This window comes from Siniperca chuatsi, linkage group LG21, assembly GCF_020085105.1.
Source record: "Siniperca chuatsi isolate FFG_IHB_CAS linkage group LG21, ASM2008510v1, whole genome shotgun sequence".
NCBI lineage: Eukaryota > Metazoa > Chordata > Actinopteri > Centrarchiformes > Sinipercidae > Siniperca > Siniperca chuatsi.
The window spans coordinates 23,153,279-23,172,215 of NC_058062.1; the positions used below are offsets into that span (position 1 = coordinate 23,153,279).

Genomic DNA, 18,937 nt, shown 5'->3' on the forward strand with positions numbered 1-18,937 from the left:
TTTTGTGCATGCTTCGAGGCTAACACTACCATCAGCCGACAAGCTGTCACATCCAGGGTAGAAGGCCCCACCGGTGAGAGGCATGCAGTCACTGTCCCAGCACACAAAGTGAGGAGGAGCTTCATGAGGGTGAACACCAGGAAGGCAGCAGGACCGGACGGAACATCTGGACGTGTTCTCAGAGCCTGCGCTGACTAGCTGGCACCGGTGTTCACGCCAATCCTCAACCTCTCCCTGGCCCAGTCCCTTATTCCCACATTCTTCAAACTGTTGACAGTAGTCCCTGTCCTGAAGAAACCTCATCTCAGCCGCCTAAATGATTACCGGCCAGTAGCTCTGACCTCTGCGGTGATTAAGTGCTTTGAGAGGCTCATCAAAGACTTCATCACCTCACTACTTCTGACCATGGACTATCTGCAGTTCACATACCAGTCTAGCAGATCCACAGACAATGCCATAATTCACCTTATCCACACTGCCCTGGCCCACCTGGACATCGGGAGGGGGAATTATGTTAAAATGCTGTTTATGGACTATAGCTCAGCATTTAACACAATCAACCCCACCAGACTCGTCACGAAGCTTGAAGACCAAGGACTTAACTCCACCCTGTGCAACTTCCTGATGTGCAGACCCCCGGCGGTGCGAGTGGGCAGCCACAACTCATCTCTCCTCACCATCAACTCAGGATCCCCCCAAGGATGTTTCCTGAGCCCCCTGCTCTACTCCCTGTTCACACATGACCATGTGGCCACGTCTGACTCCACCACCATTAAGTTTGCTGATGACTCAGTCCAGGTTGGCCTGATCTCTGATAACGAAGAGAAGGCCTACCTAGAGGAAGTGACTCTCCTAGAGAACTGGTGCCAGCACAACAACCTCTCTGTGAATGTCAGCAAGATTGTGGAGATGATAGTGGACCTTGCAAAGAAGCAGGAGAGGAATTACCATCCCTTCAGGATCAACGGGACCCAGTGGAGAGGGTGGACAACTCAGATAGCTCGGTGTCTTCATCACAGAGGACTTACCATGGTCCTGTCACGCCGAGACCTTGGTGAAGAAAGCCCTTCAGCTTCTCTACCACCTCAGATGCCTAAGGGACTTCAGGCTGCCAAGATCTCTTCAACTCTGGATCGATCTTAGGCTTCCTCTACTCCATCCATGAGGAGGAGAACCAAGAATCGCAGTCGGCATCCATAGCCACGGAAACCGGCTCCAACCCTCTCTTCATCCACCACCTCCCTCATGCACAATTCTCAGCAATCCACCACGGTGCACTCACAGCGCGCCCTACTCCATCGGCCGTTTTCATATCAACAATTTCAACCCAACACTGGGCCGCGGCCCGTCTCCAACATGCTCTAAAAGGATAGGCATTCCCTTTCTTCCATTTTGTGCTGTGTTTGTGTATTGTAATATATCTTTATTTATTTATTCATTTATATTTTCTGTGTGTGTGTATGTGTGAAGCACTTTGTAACTGTGTGTTTTAAAAAGTACTATACAAATAAAGCTTCACTTACTTACTTCAACCACAGCATAAATCCATCCCTCCACCCCCGGCCACAGCCAGTATTATCAGCCCCTTCTAGAGGGGGCCAGGTCATATTTCCCCCTGTGCCTGCTCTCTACGTGTCTGACTTTCACAGAATTTGGTAAAGCATTCTGCTTTTACTGCGATGCAATCTGCTCAGCTTTTCCAGAGTGAAGATCCGAGCTGGATGATTATCTTTCAGTCGTACTCGACATGGCTTTACTGGCTTCTCACTATACATGCTGCCACTTGGTGACATCATTAAAGTGCACAATGAATGTTTCCATAGTTATGCGGATGGCATGCAACTGTACATCTCTGCTGAACCAAATGATGCTGCAGCTATAAACTCCATTAATACCTGTCTTTTGGCAATAAATACATGGATGAGCGATAATTTCTTCAAGTTAAACTAGGACAAAACTGAAATCCTATTAGTCGGCCCTAAAATAAAAAGAGAAATGTGTTTAATAATCTGGGGAAAATGACTCCCTTTATTTAATCTTTATTTCTCCTTATATACAAAGCCCTTAATGAGCTAGGAAGCAATTTATATACAAAGCCTTTAATGGGCTAGGAAGCTACATTGCTAACTCTCTAGTTAACTATGTGCCTTCAAGAACACTGCGATCATCTGCTGCTGGTTTATTGGAGGGTCCCAGAAAGAGCCAAAAGAATATCGGGGATGCAGCCTTTATCAATTCCTCACCAAAGCTATAGAACACACTACGTATAGATATCCGGGATGGCAGCTTGCTAAATATTTTTAAAAGAAAGCTAACAACTTAGCTCTTCACTTTAGCCTTTAACTAGCTATGAATATCCTGATACAGGCCAGAAACTCCTTTTGCACTTTGCTTCGCACTTCTTCTGCAGAGGTGCCCACGCACCTCTGTACACCCATTAACATAAATGTTCTTGTTGCAATTCTCCAAACAGGATCAATGATTTATTAAAGAAAAGGGCTTCCTTGGTAGTCAGGCAGGCAGTGGTCAAAATCAGGCAGTCTAACAGAGGGAAAAAGTCCAAGGGGGGTAAGCAATAATCCAACGCGAGGTCCACAAGAAACAAAGTAAATCCAACAAAATGGGAAACAAAGGCTGGGACACTTCACAAATACACAATGACGATCTGACAAAGAGACTAAATGAGTGAATGACTGACTAAATATACTCAGGTGATGGGAGACAGTTCTAGCCACTGTTCCATCACCCACTGCTCCTCCCATCAAAGACATACTGTTTCCCAAGATGGCTGACATCCTGAACAAGATCCCCAGCCTCTTGGTGAAACACCCCTGCACTAGGAACATCATCATCCATATCGGACGCAATGATGTTTCCAACCGGACTTCTAAAATTCCAAAACGGGATTTTAGCAGGCTCCTTAACTCGCTGAATGACTGTAGCAAGTGTATTTTTATAAGTTCCAGTTCCATCCCTCCACTTGGTCGTTTTAGCCAGATTCTTAGCCTCCACACATGGCTCCGGTCTGCCTGTACAGGGCACAGCATGGTTTTTATTGACAATTTTAACCTCTTCTGGAATCGTCCATCCTTTTATCTGAGGTATGGACAGATTACACTTTATTTTTAACTGAGACCTGGTTGTTGCCTGGTGACCACAGCCAGTTGCTTGAGCTATGCCCCCCTAATATTTGAGCTCTCCCAGGGACAGTGGCTGGGGTGGTGGCCTAACTGTTGTTTTTAAAACATGTTTTAGTTGTTGCCCCATTACTACAGATAAATTATCAAATTTTGAGGCTTCTATGTTTAAAATTTGTGGCACTGGACCTGTCCTTTGCCTTATGATCTATTGCATGCCTAGACCAAATAACCAATTACAAATCAGAGTCATTTAATTTAGTCCAGTTTGTGTCTGGTCCAACTCATAACCGTGGCCACACATTAGATTTCGTTTTTACCCTTGGTCTGAGTATCAATTCTATGGCCTTGGAAAATGTTTTTGTCTCTAATCACCTTGGTATCATGTTTGACATTGTGTTTCATGCTGCCCCAAAATAAGACCTTCTCAAGAGCCAACTACTTCTCTAACCTAATCACTAGTAACCAGCATAATCCTATTTAAAACCATTAATAGACTTATCAACCCTGCTGCCCCCGGCCTTCTCGGCCATTTTCAGCAAATTTCTCTTTCTGAGATAATCGATACTGTGTCTCACATGCGTTCCTCTTCCAGTCCTCTTAACATCTCACTTCACTCCTGTTAAAGGTTATGGGTGCCATTGGCCCTAGCTTACTTAATATTATTAATTGTTCCCTTACTTCTGGCTGCATCCCTAATAATTTTAAGCAAGTCAGCATTCAGCCTTTATTAAAAAAGCCTAACCTCAATCAATCACTTCCACAGAATTATCTCTAAGCTTCATGTCCAAAGTTCTTGAAAAGGTGGTCCTAACTCAACTCTTAGCTGTGTTAGACAATAATAACATTGATAAGTTCCAGTCTGGGTTTCGCAAATGACACAATAGTGAAACTACCCTTATTAGGATAAGACGGTGTAGTCCCTCATTCGTCCAGGAGTGTTCTATCGTAGAAAAGGTTTCAGTTGTAGTCATCTGGACACTGTTTTCAGAATCAAGACGTTTGCAAGACTTGCTCTTTGACTCACACCATACACTACAGCACAAGCTGGGTGTAATCCGGACATTACAACACAGAGCCCAAGAAGTGCCCACCGGCTCAGAGGGTAAGAAGAAAGAGGAAAGGCATGTCCAGAATGCACTCTCAGCCTGTGGTTATCCTACTTGGGCTATCAACAAAGTTAAAAGAGCCAAAAAACAGGACAAAAGTGTAACTGAACCAAGAAGGAACGGTGTCTCCATTCCGTATGTATCTGGACTGTCTGAAAAACTACAAAGGATCTTTGGACACCACGATGTTCCTGTCTTCTTTAAACCAGGCAACACTTTAAGACAGAAACTCGTTCACCCTAAGGACAAGTTACCCACACAGAAACAGAGCAATGTTGTCTACTCCATTCAGTGCAGTGTGGAAAACTGCAAAGAACGGTACATAGGCGAGACCAAACAGCCACTTCACAAAAGACTTTATCAGCACAGACGACACGCTAACTCAGGATTACAGAGCACCGTGCATTTGCATTTAAAAGCTACAAACCACACATTTGAAGACAGCGAGGTGAAGATTCTAAGTAGAGAGAAGAGTTGGTTTGAACGGGGTGTCAAGGAAGCCATTTTTTTTTAAAAAGAGAACCCCTCTTTGAACAGAAATGGTGGTCTGAGATTTAATCTGCCCAAAGTCTATCAGAGTGTATTATCACCTTGGTCACGCCTATCACATGCTAATCAGGCACTTAACAGTGATGAAGTAGATGCAGCCAGAAAATAATAGGCCCGATTACTGATTACTGGGCCATCTTGGAAACTATTAGGTCAGTTTCAGGTGAAACTAGCTATTAACAGATACTCAGGCAGATTCCTTATGTAACTCAGAGTAGCTTAAATTTCCAGTTCCCGTCCAATTTTTTCACAATTGAGAATGACTTCTGGATGGGAGCCGAAACGTCTTGATTCTGAAAACAGTGTCCAGATGACTACGACTGAAACCTTTTCTACGATACCCTTATTAGGGTTCGAAACGATTTACTGATGTGTGCTGATGCTGGGGAATGTTCTATTTTACTGCTCCTCGACCTCAGTGTTGCATTTGTCACTATCGATCATAACATTCTTATCAATAGACTAAATCAGTGTTTAGGTATATCTTAAATATATATCCTTACATATGATGTGCTGGGTGCCACAGGGATCTATTCTTGGTCCCCTTTTGTTTTACCATTTATATGCTTCCATTAGGAAATATTATCATTCATTTTAATGGGGTCTTCTATCACTACTATGGTGACGATGCGCAAATCTACTTGTCCTTTAAGCCAGATAACGTTAGCTGTCTGGGCAGTTTAATGGAGTACTTAATTGCTATTGAGAAATGGATGACTTGTAACTTTCTGCAGCTAAACTCAGACTGGACAAAAGTAATTATATTGGCCCTGATCACCCAGAAAGCAAATTACAACAATTTATTAGTCCACTAGCAACTAATATAAATTCTTCAGCCAGAAATCTAGGTGCCACATTCGATTCTCAACTGAACTTCGAACCACATGTCATAAAATCCTGCGACTTCCACCAAAGAAATATTACCGAAATTAAATCAGCTTTGTCTTTTCCTGACTAAGGCTTATTTATGCCTCAGTCTTTTCATGCCTGGACTATTGCAGTGCACTGTTTACATATAGTCAATCCTCAGTAGCTCAGCTTCAGCTAGTGCAGAATGCTGCTGCTTGAATTTTAACTAAGCACAATCGTAGATCCCATATCACCCCAATTCTTGCCTCCCTTCATTGGCTGCCATTTAAATTCAGGATTGATTTTAAGATTTTTTTAATAACTTTTAAGACCCAACATGGTCTCGCCCCCAGTTATATCAGAGCATTAAACTCCCTATGCTCCAAGTCGTAACCTGAGCTCCTTTAGTCTACTCTCATTAGTTCTCCCTAGGTCAAGGCCTGTGACTAGTTGTCCCTAAGTCAAGGCTGGTGACTAAGGGTAACCAGGCTTTTTGCTCTCAGGGCGCTGAGATTGTGGAATTTTCTGCTTGAGGAGATCTTGCCAGAACATGATCTGTTTTTAAATCATTGCTTAAAACATATTTTTATTGGAAAGCTTTTTTTTTGCTGCCTGATTTGTAACTTGTGTTGTTTTATTTTATTTTGTTTTCATATTGTAACTATATTTTGTATGGTTATTTATCTTCAATCTTTGTTTATTCTCTTTTTTTTGTGAAGCACTTTGTGACTTTGTTTAGATAAGTGCCATACAATTAAAGTTATTATTATTATTATTATTATCGTCATCAGATGCTCCTCCTCCTCCCACCATCCCCTGCTCCTCCTCCTCCCATCATGCCCTACTATGTATCTCTTGACAGATACCAAACACCAGCAGTTAGCCCTTTTCGGCCACCGCAGTTATGCCATATGCATAATCCCCCAAGGGAAACCATTCCATTCTCTAGGTTCATATAGCGCCAATTCATAACAGTAGTTATCTCATTGCACTTTTCCTGTAAAGCAGGTCTAGACTAGATTGATCTAGTCTAGACCTGACAAGATCTAGATAGATCTTGCTGGGATTTTTTTTGGCTTCCTGCAATGCTCTGAATTTGCCCCAACTTCATCTGCCTATAATCTTTCTTTTCACCCCAGTCTATCCAACATCACCATTCATACTTCTGACTCTCTCATATTCACACTCTGGAGAAGTAAAACCAATCAGCTGGGAGCTTCATTCCTCATCTACATTTTCCTTCTGGATTCCTACCTTGGTCCAGACGAGCCTGACAATTAAATCAGTTCCAGATATGTGTCCCACTGAAACAGGGAGAATGGTCACTCAGTTGTGGTTTCACAAGCATTTTCACCAAGTCCTCCAGATCTCTGGCATATTTTCAGAATACTATTACAGCCATTCAGTCCATTTTGTCTGCATCGGCACAGCTTCCATAGCGGTCGGTAGCAGGTCATTTCAGGCACATCGCTTCTACATTCACAACAATCTTAACATTCTCCGTCAAACTAGTAATCACTTCAACTGCATTTTAATCTGTTGACTCTTTTGGGGGCCTGTAATTGGCTTGGGTGACTCAACTCAAAACTCGAGTCAACTCGGAAGGCGCCAAGCCGACACAACTGTTGAGAGAGATGTGATATGCCTCCTTTAGAAAACGGGTTACTGTGCAAATGCCAACGGGGAGTTTGGAGCATCAGGCTTTATAGAGATGGTGTCGTCACAGCTGTGCGCTGAGATTTCATGCGCTATCTCGTGCATCTCATCCAATAGGAGTCCATTGTTTAGATTCAACTGAGATCTTGTGTTGAGTTCAAACAAGATCTCGTCTCACTTTCACATTCAGGTGTGAATTTGCCTGCGACTCGCTGACGCTGCCTCTGACCCTGAAATAGCCTGCGCCTAGAACAGCCAGCCCTTGCCCGAAGGCCGAAGGGGCTCAACAGACTGGCCTGGCAATGACAGCCAACCCAGGGACCATGGCTAGGAGCACTGACCACCTCATCCTGGACAGCTATTGAGTGCCTCCCTCTGCCCGCTCGTTAGATGCAACACTTTGCGCTTTGGTAGGACAGGATCTCCACGCCAAAGGGGGGAAGAACTCTACGAAGCACCGCGTAGCTTCAGTCCATCACCGGTCGGTCGGTGATCGGCACTGTGCCAAGCCCTGAGGGAAGAATATTTGCTGTACATGGACCAAGCCTCCGCTGCCCTCTGCGCCTTTTCCATCATGCAGAAAAGGCATGAGCCTCCAAGGGAGTACTACAGACGGTTGAGAGCTACAACAACAGACACAAACGTAAGAACCAAGACAACCCCGGAAGGGAAAAGTCAAAGCAACACATCAAGACTAACCTACCTCTGGAAATACCTGACAGAATCGGTGAAGCAGCTTGAAACGTCCATTCATCCATGAAGTCGGATCCACCAAAGGAACCCGACACTGACCCCTAGTCAGCATGACTAGACCAGGGGAATGCTCCCTCAACTGCTAAAGTCTACTTCATTGGTTGGGGTAGAGAATCCAGGGAACCAATGGCACTTCCTGAGATCACCACTCCGGATGCCCCCTGGCCTCCTTTCTTGATCTTTCTGGATGATCTTGAATGCAAGGGCAATGCCCGGCGTATTTACACCTCAGTAGTGGTAGAGGGGTGTATCAGCACCCTTGCCCTACTTGATTCTGGTTCTGAGATTAGCCTGATGAGTGCCAGCACTTTTTCAGAGATGACTAGAGCCATGTTTGCTCTTGGGAAGCCAAGTTGAGACTTGTAACATAAACATCACCAGTTATACACAGGACAAGTCACCCATCATGAAGCGCGTGTGGGTTGACATCGGCCTGCAGGAGATGACACTGGTGCACCCCATTTAAATCTGCATCTTGGACACAGAACTGCTACTCATCTGTCAGGACCTCTCGGACCAACTGGCCCCACTCATTAACTACCACAAGGGACACATATGAGCTCAGGTTGAATCTCCAAAGCCCCTTAGTTCTTCAAGCAGTCGGGCCACCTTAGACAGACAGGTTGCCGTCATCCAGAAATCCAGAGAACCCCTGCCAATCGTGCCTTTTCCAGCACCTGATCCTGGTGCTGATCCTTCTCCGCCACCCATGAGTGTGCCGCAATCACAGTCTGAACGTCTGAATCCCTTTTACCACCACGAGTCCTCCCTGTGCTCCCTGAGAAACACAAACTCAGACTTGTACAGCCCTCTAGTGGTTGGTGGAGTGCACCTCAATGGTGTTGCCACTCCAGATGCACTCTTGGCTATCTCGGCCCTCTCGGTACAGATCGGGAGGAAACGGCTTCAGTGTAGTCCCTCATGTCCGACTGCTATTCTTCTTAGGGGCGGACCTTCTTGTTAGGCTCGGTGCCCAGCTGGACACCGTCAACCACGTTCTGTGGGCCAAAGCAAGCACCAAAGACTCTGTTCTGAATACTGAATCAGAACACATGAAATCTGGGCAAACCATTCCCCAGACAAGGCCGATGTGACTATACCCGCTCGGACAGCAGGGTCCCCCATCCACCTCGTAATCCTTCAGGGACAGAAGATGCCTGGCTCACAAGCATTCTTCCAACCCCTGTAACGCTTCTGGGAACTCAACCTGACAGCCTGTGGCACACCCCTGCTTGAGTTGGACCATTGTTCCTCACACTTACTGGTGCAGAATCTGACATATGACCCAGTCCAGGTGCCAACCAGATAAAACTTCACAAGCCGTGCCTACTCCCAGAGAGAGACAGACTCGTGAGTAGAGACAGACTCTACTCACGAAAGAGGGGAACAGCCTCTTCCCCAAGGAGAAGGCCCACCTCACAGTAGAGCCATAAGATAGTTGCATGCTCAAACTCACCCCGTCAACATGCGCTTACTCCACAACACCCACTCTCCATAGAGTAATCCAACTCTGGTTTGTTTCAGGATGAAGCTCCCTTGGATCTTCTTCATGCTCCTCAACCCAAGAGTCACCCTGACCATCGATGTGGTCGAACCTGGCCCACCAGCTGCCAATTCACTTAGCCTTAACGCACTTCAAAACGCATGGGTGAGCTCAACCAGAAAATGCCAGAAATCAGAGACTCCTCCTCCAACAAGAACAACAGCAGACTCTGGGGGAAAAAAACTTCCAGGGTACTGTAGTCACGGTGAACTTACACTGTTCTTAATAATACCCTTCCTGCCTTAGAGAACCTGTCAGAAGTTGTCACGGAAGACATCACGTATGTGCAGACAGCAAGAGATTTAATGTAAGACCTCATCAAAGAAATAACCTCCTTGGTCACAGCTTGAGCAGCAGAAAGATTCCAGCCTGTCTGGTCTCCCAGGACCTCTAGAGTCTGCCCAGACACTAATGCCTTTAACTGAACTGTTAACCTCTTTTCTCATTCTAAGGAACACAAGGACTATGTAACTCCATGTTACCCCTCCATACGGACTGTTCGGCCTCAGTATTGCTCTGAAGGCTGGGCCTCACCTATCCTCACCATGTGTGACGGACAAAGACAGGCCTACCTGGAAAGGCCAAAGCCTTCACTAAGAGGCTTGACTTAGAAACAAAGAACAGACAATAGGAAGGCGCCAAGCCGAGGGCAACTGTTAATTGACACCTGAATGTGAAAGTGAGACAAGAGCTTGTTTGAACCCAATGCGAGATCTCAGTAGAATCTAAACCATGGACTCCTATTGGATGAGACGCGCAAGACAGCGTTGCAGACTCCGTTGCCATTTCCACAGTAACCCATTTACTAAAGGAGGCACATCAAGTCTCTCTCATCGGTAACTGCTATTACCACAAGAAGACGCTTTTCACGTGAGCTTTAATTTCCCTAGGAAGAGTCTTAGATTGCTGGACGAGAAACAGACTGTGTTTTTGGATCCTGATCGTTTACTCCCCATAACAATCCCGTACCTGCAGAAGGAAGAGATACGGACTGACCGTTCCCTTCACAGAGAGCAAGATCGTCACTGAGCCCCTCTTCCTACCGACGTAAGGTGCTGTTTTCCTTTGCTGCCCCAAAAGGAACAGTTCCGCCAGTGGACCCGGCTTCGTCAGCATCCGAGCCTGAAAGAAACTCTGCCGTACAAACCCAAACAAACTGACGCATCCATCAATTGCTAGCCAAGAGCGATTTGAAGTAAGAGGCTTGTGTCTGGGCAGAAATAGATTTTATAACTGTGTGTTATTTTAAGTGAATTGTGCTTTGCTTTTTGGATAAGTGATGGGCCGCTGCGTTTGTTTCCCAATAATAATAATAATAATAATAATAATAATAATAATAATAATAATAATAATAATAGCTGGTTGTGACAGTCAGTGCTCAGATCTCACTCTTCACTGTTCCCCCTTTTAAGGTAAGATAGTGCCTTAAATGTCAATATTTTTCAAGTTTGGTTGTTGGTCCCTGGTCCCAGGGTGGTGCCCCGTAATTATTAAGCTTTATTAATTATATAATTTAAAAAAAATAATTTTCATAAATTTGATATTTCTGCTAATAACCAAACCTGTTCTACCTTAATACCAGCACCTCTTTTAAATTATCCCAATCAGTATCTTTTATTGATTCAAGAATTAACCTTCACATAAGTGTTATCCACTTGACCTCTGGGTTATGAAAAAGCTCTGTTAAGACTCATGGATGGACTTCTTCCAAACAGCCTGTCTTCACAAGACTCGGGAGGGCACTAATGGAAAGTTGAATGACAATCTCTCGATTTACTACAGGCCTGCTTGGAGCCAAACTAATTTGATATCCCCACATCCCAGGACGCAAGGGGGACCAAATCACACTATGTTGCAGGGCTCACAAGGATGAATAAAGGAATGTTGAGTGCCAGTTGGGGATGAGTCTAAGCCAATTTATTAATTTATGACCCTCACTAACTTGGTAAACCAAAAACCCAACTGTCAATATTCCATGATCTGGACTTCATCAAGGACTTCATCTCTCCACAGAGAACAGAAGAATGATTTTGTCATGCAGAATCAAACTTTATTAACTAATATGGTATGTTTAATTAACAATATAAAAAAGATTGAAGGTTTGAGTTAACATGTGAACATTTTTGATCATTTGGGACAGCATGTTTGGTAATTTGGGACACAGTTGCATTAGTGTAGGCCCTTGCTTCCCTAAGGACAATATTTCAAAGAATAATTTAAACTGATTTCTTAACCTTTACTGTTTTCTTAACCTTAAATATGTATAAGGCTACCTGATATTATGTATTTGCCTATTATAATGTGTTACGAAAGCTTCATTCTGTCCTCTCTCCACTAACTGTAGCCTAAATGGTGTGTTTAGATTAAGTAAAACAGGTAAATGTGTACATGTCTAACCAGAAAATTGATCATAGCTTGGAATAAAAGAAAGTGTAAGTTGGAATGTCAAAAACACACATACCCTCAGAGTGCATGTGTGTACGAGGAGGGCCTTTCGCCCACTGTTAGGACCATAACAAACTTTAGAACTCAGTCATTATTTGGCAGACGCTAACACGGTGTTGCCATCACAACCAAGTCAAGCGGTTGTAAAGAAACCTCATCATCCTTCGGCCTGCTGGGAGTGAGAGGAACGAAGTAGGCTGACTCAAGCCAAGCCGCCCCATGGGAATCAACAATGCCCAAAGGAGAGAAAATCAGTGGGCCAAGCTGCCACGTGGATCCAAGCTCATCTGAACAGACCCGAGTGGCCCACACAGGGAATTCGACCTGTGTCTCCCTTCCAGCTCAACTGGCCATCTGAACCAGCAGCTGAAACTTTACTTTTCCTGTGATATTTGGAGTTGATGCTACAAATTACTAACTAAGTAAGTTAACGTTAGGTCAGGAGTAGAATCTCCCTTCAGTATAGGTCTAATCATGATACGGAATCATCAAGTATTTCGCTCATGCTTCACAATTACCTCTCAGCTGCTGAACGGTGCATTAGCTATTAACATTAATCAGCGAAATCACTTTAAGGTTCTTCCACTGTCTTCTGTTTCCACAAATTAAGACACCTTACCATAATCTACTCCCTTACCAGATAAACACTGGTTTTCATTAAATCATTATTGTTTGGGCTGTATTCAAAATTTCATTCATGCTTTTATCAATCATTTATTGCTAAATTACTTGCATTTGTTCGCATTTATTCATAGTTATTCATGGTTGCATTTGTTCATTCATTTGTTGTTTAGTAATTATTAGTTATGTGTGTAGTTAGTTGTTTCGTGTGTGTGTGTAGTTAGTAGTTCAATAAACCTTTCATTTATAAAGAACTTGATTATTATGTGGTTTGTGTGTATGAAGTATTACAGTCACTGTACACGAGTCAAGAACTCTGTAGCAACCTTCAGATCGAGACTAAATTAATTAATTGGCTATCAATTTTCCCTTTTTGGAGGGTGGTGCCCTGAGAGGAATTTAATGAGTTAGATTCTGTTTATTTAGAAAATATTGATTACTTCTGATAGCCAGAAGTAAGCATAAATTCTCCTTCCTCTTGCCAAAATGATGGTCATTCGCTGTGATCATTTTAATGCCTTCTAAGCCATATGTCACTACAGTCATTAGAAATAATTAATGAAAATGTCAACTCTGTTAAGAAGAGAAACAGCCACAGAGTGGACTTTTATTTGACAATTCACAGTACTTTCATTCCAACTAATTCAACTAGTTGTTAAACAAAATGTTGTGGTACATGTAGCTTGGAGGTAGTTGACTGAATTCAGTAGTGCATAGTGGTTGTAAGATTGTCTTACTTCTTTAACTTTTAATCTAACTAACCTAATTTCTATACATCTTGCAAAGCAAATATACAAAGGCATGCATGAATCATAAAGGACCTTTATGTAAGTTTGAACACACAGACAGATTTTGACAAATTTTGCTCTGCAGCTGATTGTCCTTCTGAATGCAGTCACTGCCATGTAAATAAAGCCAGTATAGCCTTGGTTGATTATTTTAGTGCCTATAGGCCATTATATCCTGTCTTAAACATAAAAAATAATAATAATGAATCTCCTTACGTGCCAGTGACAGTTTTTTCTTACCTGTCACTGTATGCAGCAGCTGTGGCAGCAGTAGGCTGGGCATATCTGTAGGCAGCGTAACCACCCTAGAAACACACACACACACACACACACAGCAGAGAACACATAAGAGTAAAGACTGTGAATTCAGTGTTATTAATATTCTTCTTAAAACAGTTTTCTGTTGGTATTATGCCAGACACTGACATAATGAGACAGACATTCCAACGTTAAAAAATAACCATAATAAACATGTTTTTGTCTAATATATGAAATACTAGCATTTTAATACTAGTATTACAAAAAATATCTAACTTTTAAACCTGACCACATTGCTTTTTCTATTTCTAGTAGACTGTGAGAGCATGAATCCCAAAAGTCTGTAATTACAGTATTTGCCATTAACTATTCAGTTCCTCTGAGCAGATGCAGCATAAACACAAATATACATACTGTATGTAATAGATAATGTTGGGCCCACTGGGACTCCACAGATTAATTTGTTCATTTGTGTGACTTTAACTTAACTTTTATTATGAAACTGAGCTGGAAGCTCTCAAATGTTTATCTTCGCTCACACTTTTGTTGTCTTCAATCTTTATTGTTATTATTATTTCACATTTTTTTGGTGTCTATCTTCTCCTGTACCGTTTGTCCTACAAACTCCATTTCAAATTTCGTGCGTGTTAAAATTTACAATGAAAGTCTATGTGAACTGAGTTGGAACCTTTTAGATCCAGACGTTGGGAGTTCAAACCCAGGCTGGCAATATGTTTTAAATAAAACTTACGGATTCTCGCTTACTTTAAATACTTTGCACACACCGTACATCCTCACTTTCTGCAAGACCTCCTGCCACTAACAAAAATACATTTTTCTCAACAAAATGTGAATATGTGCTTTGTCTGTCAGGTATCCTCCGCTGGCTCGGTGTTTAACCCACTGGTCATGCTCAGCTTCCCTGTTAGATAGGAAGGTTCTGGGTTCGATACTGGCTCTGGACAATCCTCCATGTAAAATCGTTGTCAGGGATAAAGTTGCTTTATACTATATGTATATCATTGATATGTATTTTAAAAAACAGTCATCTTTCGATGTCTGTTAACAGTGTATCTGAATATTGTGGTGCTTTAACAACTTGTGAGTTCTGTTTCCCTTCTAGATACAGAGGTTGGGAGTTCAGATGCTGGCAATATAATTTTAATTAAACTTACAGATTATCTCTTACTTTAATCACTTTAAACACACACTGTATGTCCTCACATTCTGGAAAACCTCCTGCCACTAATAATGTTGAAATTTCTGATCTAACAGCTTAATTGTAGACAAATACATTTTTATCAACAAATGTGAATTTGTGCTTTGTGTGTCAAAATTCTTTTACTAGCTCTGTGGTTAAGATTGGTAATGGTCAGCTTTCCCTGTTGGATAGCAGGGTTGTAGGTTCGATACTAGTACAGGTCAGTTCTCCATATATTATTGCAGTTAAAGTTGTTTTTCACTGTATGTTTATCATGTACCATCATTTAATGCAACTCCCTCACTCTTTAATATTATTATTTAGCTTTTAGATTGATATGCATTTTAAATAATAATCATCTTATGCTATCTCTTACAGGATGTGTCTGAATACTACAGTGGTTTAAGATATTGCCACTAGTGCGCCCCTGTCAGATTCCAAGGTTGTGAGTTTGAATCCTGCTAAGGGTATGGTGACCAAATTCAGTGAAGTTGTACATGGCAATGCTGAACAGGACTGTAGCATTTGATATTATCCTTTTAGATCCAGCGGTTGGGAGTTCGAACCCAGGTGATGGCAATATGTTTTTAATTAAACTTACGGATTCTCTCTTACTTTAAATACTTTGCACAAAAACTGTACATCCTCACGTTTTTCAAGACCTCCTGCCACTAAAAATGTTCACAATTCTGACCCAAAAGGTTAATTTGAGAAAAAATTGTCATCTGAGTGTCAGGGATCTTCCACTGGCTCTGTGGTTAAGCCCTGGTTCCTTATTAGATAGCAAGGTTCTGGGTTCAGTACTGGCTCAGGGAAGTCCTCCATGTAACACTGCTGTCATGGATAAATTTGCTTTATACTGTATGTATATCATGCACCATCACTCAATACAACTGCCACCCTAACCCTATATTGTTACTTGCGTGACCCTGTCAAATCCCAAGGTTTTGAGTTTGAATCCTTTTAAGGGCATGGTAACCAAATTCAGTGAAATTGTACAGATGGTAATGCTGATGTTAAGTCTGTAGCATTTGATAAAAAATTTACCTGTAGGTGGCACAAAAGGATTTGTCAGATCGCAGTTGTGTAACTTGTTGCAGTCCACAACATATTGTCCAGCTCACTTCTGAAGTTGGTGCTATTTGACTAAGCGACTATAGTCAGATGTAATCAAGGGGCCAGAGCGGGCCACGTTGAATCCTCTTTAAAACTACTGGCTAAGGATAAGCGTAAATACAGTAAGACTGTTATTCACGTCGGCAGTAACAACCCCCGATTACGCCAATCGGAGGTCACTAAAGTTAATATTGAGTCGGTGTGTACATAGGCAAAGACAATGTCGGACTCCGTAGTTTTCTCTGGGCCCCAGCCAAACCTAACCAGTGATGACAGGTTTAGCCACATGTCTTCATTCTGCTGCTGGCTGTCAAGGTGGTGTCCAGCAAACAATGTGGGCTTTGTAGATAATTGGTTGACTTTTTGGGGAAGACCTGGTCTGATTGGGAGAGACGGCATTCATCCCAATTTGGATGGAGCAGTTCTCATATCCAGAAATCTGGCCAAGTTTATTAGTGGACCAAAACCATGACAACTCAGAGTTGAGACCAGGAGGCAGATTTGCAGTCCTACACGCTTCTCTGTGCTTCCAGAGCAGTTACCCACCCAAAACTCCTTAGTGACGGTGTCTGCCCCCCGACCACTTAAATAAATAAAACCAACCAGAAGAGGAGTTATACATAAAAACCTAAACAAAAACACTGAAATAGCACAACAAAATAGACAAATTAAATGTGAACATCAGATCTCTGTCATCTAAAGCTGTAATAGTGAACGATATAATATCAGAGTATCATATTGACTTATTTTGTCTTACTGAAACCTGGCTGGGTCATGAAGAATATGTTAGCCTTAATGAATCTACTCCGCCCAGTCATATTAATACTCATATTCCTTGAGGTACTGGCCAAGGAGGTGGAGTTGCAGCCATCTTCGACTCAAGCCTATTAATCAACCCTAAACCTAAACTAAATTATAACTCATTCGAAAGCCTTGTTCTTAGTATTTCTCACCCAACCTGAAAAACACGACAGCCAGTTCTATTTGTTACAGTGTACCGTGCTCCTCGTCCTCGTCCGAGTTTTTATCTGAATTCTCAGAGTTTTTATCAAGTTTAGTCGTTAAATCAGATAAAGTGGTTATTGTAGGTGATTTCAATATTCATGTGGACGTTGAAAATAATGGCCTTAGTGCTGCGTTTATCTCAGTATTAGATTCAAATGGCTTTTGTCAGCGTGCACATGAAGCCACTCACTGTTTTAACCACACCCTCGACCTTGTTCTGGTAAATGGCATTGAAATTGAACATTTATAGTCTTTCCACAGAATCCTTCATTATCGGACTATTATTTAATAACTTTTGAACTGCTATTACTGGACTACACGCCATTAGGCAAAGATTCTTACTCTAGATGTCTATCTGATATTGCTGTGGCTAGATTCAAGGAAGCGATCCCATCTGCATTTAATTCAATGTTATGTCTCAATATAACAGAGGACTCCTATATTAATTTCAGCCCCTCCCAAATTGACCATCTAGTTGATAGCGCTGCAGGCTCACTGCCAACAACACTCGATTCTGTCGCTCCTCTAAAAAAGAAGATAATAAAACAAAGAAGGTTAGCTCCATGGTATAACCCCCAAACCCGCAAATTAAAGCAAATATCCCGAAAACTTGAAAGGAAATGGCGTTCCAACAACGTGGAAGAATCCCGTTTAGTCTTGCAAGATAGTCTTAAAACAATAGGAAGGCCCTCCGTAATGCCAGAGCAGCTTACTACTTATCATTAATAGTGGAAAATAAAAACAACCCCAGGTTTCTTTTCAGCATTGTAGCCAGGCTGACAGAGAATCATAGCTCTATTGAACCATGTATTCCTATAGCTCTCAGCAGCAACGACTTCATGAGCTTCTTTAATGATAAAATTTTAACTATTATAGAAAAAATTCATCAAGTCCTGCCTTTAACCGGTGCCAACTTGTCTTCAAACACAGGAACTATGGAAACAGCTGTAGAGCCTGACGTGTGTTTTGGCTGCTTTGCTCCTGTCAACCTTCTTCAGCTGACTTTGACTATTAATTCATCTAAGCCATCAACCTGTCTCTTAGACCCCATTCCAACTAGACGTTTTACCCTAAGTTAGCACCTCTTTACTGGATATGATCAATCTGTCTTTATTAACAGGCCTTGTACCACAATCCTTTGAAGTAGCTGTAATTAAACCGCTTCTTAAAAAGCACACTCTTGATCCTGGGGTTTTAGTCAACTATAGACCTATATCTAACCTTCCCTTTCTTTCTAGGATCCTTGAGAAAGCAGTCGCCAATCAGTTGTGTGACTTTCTAAATAACAATAGTTTATTTGAGGATTTTCAGTCAGGGTTTAGAGTGCATCATAGCACAGAGCTGAAAATTACAAATTACCTTTTAATTGCATCAGACAATGGACTTGTCTCTGTACTTGTCTTGTTAGATCTTAGTGCTGCGTTCAACACCATTGACCATCACATCCTATTACAGAGACTAGAACATGTAATTGGCATTAAAGGAACCGCACTAAGCTGGTTTAAATCCTATCTATCAGATCGATCTCAGTTTGTACATGTTAACGGTGAGTCCTCCGTGCACGACAAAGTTAGTCACAGAGTTCCACAAGGTTCTGTGCTTGGACAGATTCTATTCACCTTATATATGCTTCCTTTAGGCAATACTATTAGGAAGCACTCCATAAACTGTCATTGCTGTGCAGTGGTTACCCAATTATATCTAACGATCAAGCCAGATTAAACTAACTGATTAACTAAACTTCAAGCATGCCTTAAGACCTGGATGACCCGCAACGTTCTGATGTTAAACTCTGACAAAACTGAAGTTATTGTATTTGGTCCCAAACACCTCCGAGACAAATTATCTAAAGATATAGTTAATCTAGATGGCATTGCCCTGGCCTCCAGCAGCACTGTAAGTTACTT

General features: G+C 42.2%; 1 protein-coding gene across 11 annotated transcripts in view; it reads right to left on the reverse strand.

The window, feature by feature from the left end:
* Nucleotides 1–18,937, reverse strand: part of rbfox1 (RNA binding fox-1 homolog 1) — a 267,586-nt gene that overhangs the window by 42,496 nt on the left and 206,153 nt on the right. For 10 of the 11 annotated variants that reach the window (XM_044182189.1, XM_044182179.1, XM_044182178.1 and 7 more), the window contains one exon: nt 13,691–13,755. The exons of the other annotated variant lie outside the window; for it this stretch is intronic. In XM_044182189.1, coding sequence (XP_044038124.1) covers nt 13,691–13,755 — 65 coding nt within the window. The remainder of the gene's footprint in view (nt 1–13,690; nt 13,756–18,937) is intronic. 11 annotated transcript variants of the gene reach the window in all.